Below are 9,754 nucleotides of genomic sequence, written 5' to 3'. Positions count from 1 at the left end.
ATTGGTTGACAACAATCAAGTTGCTCCCATTGTTGGATTCCCTAGGGGCAGGAATATAATCTCTATGTACACTTGATTTTGTAAAATAGATACTATAGATTTTAGTTCCTATTTCACTGATAGATATATAGATCCAGGGATTCAAATTATTGACCTCTGAATAAAATGCATACTGTGGATTTGGTCAACCTTGGCTCTGTTTCAGCTTAGACAGACAAACCTTGTGCTCCTCTTGTATTAAGCTTGTAATTATATAGCTTATACTTCTAACTACTTAAGTTGAGTTTGGATAACAAATTCTTAGCCTGTTGTTTGTCGACACTTTCGATGCCTTACCCACAGAAAATGGTGGATGATCAAGTCGCTAATTGTGCGTGATCATGATGTAGTAACAACTTTAAGGGCATTAATTTACATAGATTATGTTTAGTGTCTGGCAGATGTTCACTGTCGTCAATAAAAATTGTTCTTGGTTTTTCAATAGTTCCACAGAACTCTTAGTCAGCTACTGTTGAATAAGTAGAGCTTTCATAATCCGTGGGCTCTTCTTAAGGTACTTTTTTTTTTTTAATGTTTGATCGACCTCCATGAAAACTAAAGCACCGGGATCATTGGATACTTTGTGAAATAAATAAGTCTAGAGTATACTGCTTAGCATATCGGCTAGAGTTTAGTATAGCCTGACATTTATTTATAGGGAGGGTTGACATTTTGTTTAATTTATATTTAGCTTTTGAGTTTTTAAATAATAATAATAATAATAAAAATATTTTTTTTATAAAAGAGGAAGAAGTTAGAAAAATGTCTGTATTTCATAATTATAGAGACTAATCAAAATTTAAAATAATTTAAATTAATTTTAACACAATAATATTGGCATCAATCGTTCGAACGCCATTGAGCAGTTGTATTCTCAAACTCAAGCATTGGCACGCTAATAGACGACATTTGATTGCTTTAACGAAGATTGCTCTTATGTTAGGCCGTTGTAACACCATTGGTCGGGTGTTTGAATGCCTCGATAAATGCTACTTTGATATTCCGTCGGTCGAACTCCGTTAGCCGACATTCAACCACACAGAGTCTGATACTAAAATTTTATTAAAAATAGTAAACAATTAATAGTATGATAAATATATTCTATTCAACGAAGCTAATCTCTCCAATGAGATGACTCAATTAGGGCAAAATCACGTCACAATAAACAGCACAACAAGAATTTGGTCGATATAAATATTTTTTCTAAGTATATCTGTTAATTACCAGAACAAGTAGCACCATTTTGGTCATTCTGCACATACTGCCTCCTCCCGCCTTATTAGGGTTTTCTCATCCGCCATTGCTACTCCTTGGCGGCCGTTTGGGTTTCTTCCACCAACCCATAGGTGATTCCTTTCCCAGATCGATTTCTCTCAATTCTTATAAAACGTCTGAAAATCCTATTCTTGATCGTTTTCTGCTTTCGAAATACTAATGGTCGTTCTCGTTGGCTCGTAGATCGACTGTAGTAATGGCTCCTTCGCAGCCCAACACTGGGCTCTTCGTGGGATTGAACAAAGGGCATATCGTCACCAAGAGGGAGTTGCCTCCTCGCCCTTCAAGTAGGAAAGGGGTATGGATCCTACGTAAAGTTGTTTCGTTAAATATGCTTGAATTAATGCGACAAAGTTGTTCATTTTTTGTTTCCTTTATTTACTATGTTGAAAAGGATGTAAATTTTCAATATCTAGTGTAAATCCGTGTATTTCTTTGTTACTTGGGACTAGGTTCATATCTGAGATACAAGCGTTAAGGATGGTAGCTATATTCTTATGAGGTACTGAAAGCTGAATGTGAATTCTTTGGACTAATGCTTACTGTGCATTATCTTACACCATGTAAAAAGAGATTCTTTTTTATAAGCATACTTTACAATTTATAGTATTGACAATTGATGAGTCTGTTTATGGTGAATAGACCTATGTGGTAGGAACCCTGAAATAGATGATGTTACTGAACATAATGCTTGTTTGTGTAAGAGATGTTGACTAGAGAAATCTAGGATCTCTCATTTGGTGCTCTTCATAGATGCCTTTGCCCTGCAACTAGACACTTTTTGTAATATGTAGAACTGGAGAAGGAAGTTCTGGAAGTGACTCTTGTAGTTCTTGCTCTTTCCAAAGTGGACACACGTAAAAATTTGTAAAAGTTCCTAAAGGATATAGTGGCAAGATTGAACAACAAGGTCGTCTATCAATGATGATACTGATGTTATTAATTCATTGGATAGTGGAAACAGGGTTGTCACAGGCTCACAGCTTGAAGTGTTTTGAGGCAGTTTTAAGTATGGTAGCTAAAAATTAAAAGGATTTGCCCTAGGGACTGTGGTTCTTGATAATGTCCCTTGTGCTTCGAGAATGCAAAAGAGTTGTCATCTCATTAGTGGTCCTGGAATTTGACTGTTTATTGTCACGACGGGACATATTTGTGCAAACTGATGATGGTAAGTCCAAAAGACAAGTCCATGGTCATCAGATATTTCATGGTAACAATGTTCGTCTGATAACAGCATATGTTTATAAATGATACACATGGACTTTCAAGTTTTTGGTGGAAATATAAAAGATGAAAAGTATGTTATGGTGTCATATACTCATACAGCTGAATGATAATTTCTTTCTCATCTCGATATCATTTACTAGATGGACCTTTTCAGCATAGTTCTGTTTTCTTTTCCATGTGGAAAAGCATCCATCTTGATTTTTCATGTATCTATAGGTGCTTGCTTGTCACAGATTTGGTAAGTGTAATTTCAATTTTTTTTTGCCAAAAGAAAGTTGACTGCATAGAGTTTTGAAATGTCAAGGCTAGTCTATGATAGTTTTCTTCCAGCCAGATTTTGCATTTGATCAAATTAGATGAGAGGTCACAGGGTTCTCCAATCTGTTAAATAATTGAACTTCATGGAAACAGTAGTTCTCAAATTCTGATTCAAGCTTCATGCATAGCTATTATCAAAAGTCAAAACCTCTCTCTCTCTCTCTCTCTCTCTCTCTCTCTTATATATAAGATAAGAATAATATAGTTCGAGATGCATCTAAGACGAGAGGTAACTTACCAATTGCACTATGAGAGGATTAAACCCTCAAATGGCTATATGCCATAATTGGTCTGATGAGACTGATCATTTGTGGAGAACATTTTTTGAGTCACGAGTACCTACAGCCAGTTCTCCATCCCTGATGTGTCCAACAAAATGTAATGCTCATAACTGCAACTTAAAATAGCTGCTTTCTTGCTGATGGAAGTTTATAGTGGTACATGTTTGTTCCGTTGTGCTATATGCACTAATTATGAAGACTTCTGCTATGTAGGTTAAAGCTACTGTATCTTTGTTTGTAAACCAAATTTTTTTGGACTCTTTTTTTTCAGAAAACAAGCAAAAGAGTGCACTTCGTGAGAAACTTGATCAGAGAGGTTGCTGGATTTGCACCCTATGAGAAAAGGATTACTGAGCTTCTCAAAGTTGGGAAGGACAAGCGAGCACTGAAAGTGGCAAAGCGGAAACTGGGTACACATAAGAGAGCCAAGAAGAAGCGTGAGGAGATGGCTAATGTTCTAAGAAAGATGAGGTGAGTGGCTAAGTTTACCTGTTGTTTCTTTACTTGGGCTGTGAAAAAATTGACAGTACTTATTACTTGAAACACATTTTCAAAGTCATCATGTGGTAGTGTCATTAATGGACCTTTTTACTATAATATATTGTAATTTGATTATATGATTTGGAGCCCTGTGACATTTGCTTTCGTCTATAAGCATGTAAATGCCAAGCACTCAGTGGCAGCAATTATTCAGGCTTGAATATTTGGATCTTCTGTATGACTGTATTTGAATACTTGCTCCTTTGCCGCTGTTCCTTTCTGATTTAGTTAATACCGCATGAGATAGTCCTAGTTTGTCAGTTATTTGAAGTTAGAAATGATATTTTTTAAGTTGTGGTTAACTTCTTGTTTTCCCATGCAGATCTGCTGGAGTGTCAGAGAAGAAGAAATAGTGTGGTCTGACAACTTGTATTAGCCTCATGAATTTTGTTTCATTAGATGCCCTCATCTAGGGCTTTTGAAGGAGTAGACAATTTGCTGTTGAAAGTCACATGGTACTGAAGTAAAATATCTCTATTTTGTGAACAGTTGTTTCATTAGTTATTAAATTTGGAAATTTGACATGCAGTGTTTGTCACATTATTACACTGAATGGCATGGCCTGTTGTTTTCCTATTAGATAGTAGTGTTCTGATGTTTTCGTGGTTTAGATGTAGATATGAATAGTTATGGGAAACCGATACAAATGGTATGCTTGCTGAGATGAGCATTTCACTCCTGATTGCTAACTTTGTAAAGCTCAAGCAGCTTGGAAGATGGTAAGCTTAGGTATTGCCATATTGGTCTCTTAATATAGTTCTTACGGTTGCTTCTCTTGTTTCTGGTTCTTGACCTCTCTTTAAGATCCCTCTATTTTCGTTCACTTGTGTAATAAGAATAAGGTTATTTTAAAATAAGTCACTTTATTCTGGTGTTGTAATTTAATAATATCTTATCTTATTCTAGTATAACAATTCACCGTTCTCTCAATTTATTCCATTCAACTTTTAAAATATAATATAATAACAATTTATAATTACTATTTTGTTCTTAGATTAGATAACATTTAGTTACACATCATCTTAATTACAATTGATATTCTCTCTCTCCTCACTATCTCTTTTATTAAATATTGGTCATCTTGTTATACTAGAGATTTTATTTATTTTTTGAACTAGTAAATTTTGCAAAAATAAAATTAAAAAAATATTAAGCCCGCATATTTTTCTCATAATACAGGCTTATAACCTCACAATACATTGCAATGCGGGTTTATGACTTTGCATTACATTGCAATGCGAGCTTATAACTCTGTATTAATCTGCAATGCTTATTTATTTCTTCTATTGTATGGTTTTTACATAGTGTGCAGGTTTATAACTTTGTATTACATTATAGTGCAGGCTTATAACCTTGCATTACACTGCAATGCAGGTTTATAATCTCGTGTTACACCGCAATGCGGGCTTATAACCTTACATTACATCGCAATGCGGCCTTATAATCTCGCGTACCACAACAATGCGAGCTTATAACCTTGCGTTACACTACAGTACAGGCTTATAACATATATTAACTCACAGTGTCTTTTTATCCAGTGTATGATTATTTTATATAAATAATGCAAAGTTAATTTTTCGCAGTGCGGACTTATAATTCTGCATTACCCTACAATGCATAGTTATTGGGTATATAGAGTATTTTAAATCTATAATTTTAATAAAAAATAATATTATTTAAAAAAATACTATTTACTACTACTGCTTTAACATACTCAAGGGTCATTTAATATAAAACATTACGAATTTTCAATACAAATTTATTATTCTTCAATACTTTAATATCAATTTTATATCATATCAAATATAATTATTACTCTTATTGAACTAAATATTATAATAACTTATACTAGTATTAGCCCTCTTCTTCTAACATTAAAAATTATAATACTTATGTCTATTTTATCCTTATTTTACAAGTGAAAAGATTGTAATTGCTCACTCCTCTCTTGTATGTTCTATTCTTGTTCGTTGAATATTAGTTTTATAGACATTCTTACCCATTTGTAAAACGTTTGATCTTGTGCATGTAGATTTTAAATTTGCATACCATTATGTGCCATGAATTCTGGATTATAGCTAAATCTTGATGGCGTTTGTGCCTGGTATAACTCCTAAACTAGGTTAGCTCAGCCCTTTTTCTTTAAAAAAATAACTTGAATGAGATAGTTTAAATCTAAATCTTGATGGCGTTTGTGCCTGCTATAACTCCTAAACTAGGTTTAGCTATGCCCATTTTTTATTAAAAAAAACTTGAATGAGATAGTTTAAATCGGTTTTGAAAACAAAAATCGATGTTTGGTTGTGAAGTAGTCTAATGATGTTACGATTACACCTGATGTTACTAAAAAACTTAATAAATTTAAGAGATATCTTATCAAATGGCTAACATATTTTTTACAATTAATGGATGAAGAGAGCAGAGAGAGGAAACGTCTTTAAAGATAAACTGGTAATTAGGTTGTATCAATAAGAAGAATAGATGTCAATAGATTGTCCTAAACTAGTTTTAATATAGATCATTATTTAAATAATTCATCAGTTTAGTCCATAAGCCTCCAAAATGGAAAGCAATCATTTGCTTGCACAATGATCTGCTCAGCATTATAGTATATGAATGTATGACTACTTAAATTAATTCCATTTTGAGTGACACACAGTTTGACAAGCAAATTCTATTTTGTTTCATTCGTTGACCCTGTCCCTACAACTTAGCAGTCAGACAAACCGAAATAAATAAAGGCATCTAAAGTGGAGTAGGTATGGGGAAATATCATATATATATATATATATATATATATATATATATATATTATTATATGACCAAAGCTTATCAAACATCATCCAAGATATAAGTTTCACAGATCCTTTCTCTGTCAGGGGATGAGAAATACTTGCATGATTACACCCTTTTTATATATAGGCATTCTGCTGACTCTTCAATCATATGTTTATGACCTATGTTTTAAACACTATTTATGACAATTAAAACCTATACATATATAGATATCTAAAATAGGTAAATAATATATTCATGTTAAATATGCAAGGGATTGTGAAAGATCTGCTGCCACCTCTATGAACAGTTCTTCACCGTAGAATCTGGCCTTATTTCAAGTCTGAATTAATGGATAGGCTTATTTATGCTTGAACTTTAAATTGATTTCAACAAGCTTGATTCTTTAATTAAGTTTGAAATTAATTTCAATTCAAAATTGATTAGAGCTAGGCTCGATTACATCCCTACCAATTATCAGATATCGCCTGTGATTTGAGCATGTTTCACAACGCTTGCAATTTCCACATCAATTCACATTAATTTCCTCCGTGTTCAGATGAGTTCATAGACTATTTGGAAGAGACTAGCTCTTTTTCCTACACAAGATCCATACCCTATGCGAGCCAGTGTAGAATTATGATTCTACGTCTCTCCAATACTTGGTATTAGAGGAAGTACGAACAGATCAGTGATTATTAAGTTTTAAACTTAAAGCATTAGCTGTAGCATCAGCATTAGAGCATTAGCATTAGCATTAGCATTAGCATGGAGTTCCGAGCAAACTGTCCTCCTTCTCTACACTACACCACTCGTACAAGTTTTTTTCCTTCCCTCTTCTTCCTTCGCTTTATTTCAAAATCTCTAGATCTCTCTCACTCTCACTCACTCTCACCATCATACTTCTCCCTCAAGTTCCCATATCTACAATCACTTGCATCCTTTCCTGATAGGAAAAACCCAGAGATGGTTTCCTTCTCTCTCTCTCTCTCTCTCTCTCTCTCTCTCTCTCTCTCTCGCTTTCTTCTCCTTTTCCTTTTTCATGGCAGGTGGGTTACCTTTATTCTCTCTCAAGTGAGGGAAAACTAAAGGTGGTGAGCAAAGACTGCTGCTGCCTCGGTTTTCGGGAAAGGAGACGAGAACCCAGATTCCCTGACTCCTGTGACACTGGCCCAGCAACAAATTAGGAGCTACGAATCTTTCCTTAACAAATTAGTTTCTCTTTGATTTTTTCAGTGCATTCGTGTGTGTGTCTTATGTTAGTTTTCTCCTTCCGCTCTCTCTTGCCACTTGATTAATTGGCACGGAAATCTAGAATTAAAGTACATAAATTTGTGTGTATGATTCTCCATCATGGTCAATTTTCTTTTTTCTAAAAAGATAAAAGTACATTTTCTTTTAGTAGAATTAAAGATAATAGAAGTGCTTAACATGTATCACTAGTTGCAGTGTTATTGTAGTCATGATGGTGTTTAGAATACAAATATCACTATTTTTTTAATAACTTAGTTTTTAAAGCAGTTGGTGAATTAAATGATAGTCATAACCGTTTGCTACTTAGATTTATAAATCCGCGTCCATTTAAATTAACTTTATTTTTTAGGCCTATTGACGACGTATTAATTAGCATCAAAGATATATTAAAAGAATCTAATGGAATGGAAGACATTAATATTTGATAAAGTAGAGCTTGAATGAGCCTAGCTTGAGATCTACCTTCATTTAAGAGACTCCTTAATGGATGAGATCTCTAAGGTAAATATACAACTAATCTTTATTCATCACTATAATCTTTTTTTTTTTTCTAAGAAGAGTTATTCGTTAGTATAATATTGTCTCAATCTTTGAAACATAATATCATTCTCATAAATAAAATGTATGATAGAAACGTTAATAATCTTTCAAAAATATAATCGTCGTTTGTCTATCAATTAAGTTAACTTAGCAACTATTAGTTAACCAAACTTCAAATCAAACACAATTAGGTTGCAAGAGATACTGTCTCATCCCCATTTATTCTCACAAAAAGAAGAAGAGAGATGCTTTCTCATTTGGGAGGTGTAGTCTATTTTTTCAAACAATAACAAATTTAAGATTGCCAAGAGTATATATATATGTGTATTGGTTAATAGATACACAAGCCTTTTCTAGCTGAGCTCAAGCAACCTGAGGTCATCTCAATTAAGCTCTTTAATTATCAACGGAGCAAGATAAGATTAACCCTAACTAAAACCAAGTTAACCTAGAGTTACATGTGAGCTAGCAAGATCTGTGCAACTGTAAAAATTTAAGAGTACTTGAAGTTGTTACAAAAGAAGAACTCTCAAGTACTGATAGAAGATCTCAAACCAAATTTTCTAGCAGCCCTTTAAAGCACTTTTAAATATAAGTAATAAAAACTTATCCTTTTTTAATAGCTGAAGGTTTTGGCTTTGTTAGTCAATTAATATGGTATCGTAGCAAAGGTGATGAGTTAAAACCCCACTATACCCATATGTAATTTTAAAATATAAATTGTCTATTTTTTGGATAGAATAAAGTCTGTCGGACTTAAAAATGAGGGAGAATGTTAGAATATATTAAAGAAATATTTTTGTTTAACGGTTTAAACTTTTCAAATAGTTGGTGCGTTAAGAAAAAAATAGTGCCACACAGTAACTGAGAAGAAGTAATGTAGCTGCTAACACCCACTTAATAATTCATGCATTGGAAGATGTGAATGGTGTACATGGTGGTTGCATGGGATGTTGGTCAAAGGTTGTACAAAGGAAAGGAAGCTCTTAAAAGGTGAGATGCAATGCCCCATGAGAGCTTTAATCAGCATGCTGTACTGGAACAGCAGAAAAGGCTTCTGATTTGAGCAGTGCCATCTAGGTTAGTTATATATCTATCTATCTAATATTGGAGGCAAATATTCAAATGGAGCAAATCTTTGGCAGTAGCTTTAACTTCCACAGCCTTTAGAAACTCAGAATGCACATGCATGCAAAAGAAAAGAATGAGAGAGAGAGAGAGAGAGAGAGAGAGAGTTGCTTTAGACACTCCTTAGTGGCAAGATCATGAGATGGTAAAGGCACTGCTGCTCCTATGTCCAACTGTCTCAAAGAAGAATATGACAATCTGGTAATAATCGAATAATGCTCTTAATAGGAAATTAATGAGAACTTTACATGGGATTATATAAGAAGCCATGAATCAACTAAATGCTCGAGTTTACTTAAAATTTGTAACAAAAGATTGAAATAAACTGAGGTGAAGTAAAGATCCAAGTGGCAAATTCGTATTCATACCCACTTCTG

The 9,754-nt window shown here is 33.7% G+C and overlaps 1 protein-coding gene across 1 annotated transcript; it reads left to right on the top strand.

Annotated features, from left to right (window-relative positions):
• The first annotated feature begins 1,277 nt into the window (after positions 1–1,277).
• On the top strand, positions 1,278–4,204 carry LOC140778466 (large ribosomal subunit protein eL36x-like). Its single transcript, XM_073123194.1, has 4 exons — positions 1,278–1,385; positions 1,498–1,612; positions 3,412–3,611; positions 4,003–4,204. Exons 2-4 carry the CDS (start codon positions 1,511–1,513, stop codon positions 4,031–4,033), a joined length of 333 nt encoding a protein of 110 aa, XP_072979295.1. The 5' UTR covers positions 1,278–1,385; positions 1,498–1,510; the 3' UTR covers positions 4,034–4,204.
• Positions 4,205–9,754: the final 5,550 nt, after the last annotated feature.

The sequence above is a fragment of the Typha angustifolia genome, chromosome 15 (assembly GCF_048772165.1).
Source record: "Typha angustifolia cultivar Huaian chromosome 15, ASM4877216v1, whole genome shotgun sequence".
NCBI lineage: Eukaryota > Viridiplantae > Streptophyta > Magnoliopsida > Poales > Typhaceae > Typha > Typha angustifolia.
This window is presented reverse-complemented; position numbering and strand designations above follow the sequence as displayed.

Excerpts from the sequence above, each read along its gene's own strand:
- LOC140778466 (XM_073123194.1), top strand. The coding sequence starts at position 1,511 with ATGGCTCCTTCGCAGCCCAACACTGGGCTCTTCGTGGGATTGAACAAA. Across the intron at positions 1,613-3,411 it reads GCCCTTCAAGTAGGAAAGGG|AAAACAAGCAAAAGAGTGCA; the intron begins GTATGGATCCTA and ends CTTTTTTTTCAG. Across the intron at positions 3,612-4,002 it reads AATGTTCTAAGAAAGATGAG|ATCTGCTGGAGTGTCAGAGA; the intron begins GTGAGTGGCTAA and ends TTTCCCATGCAG.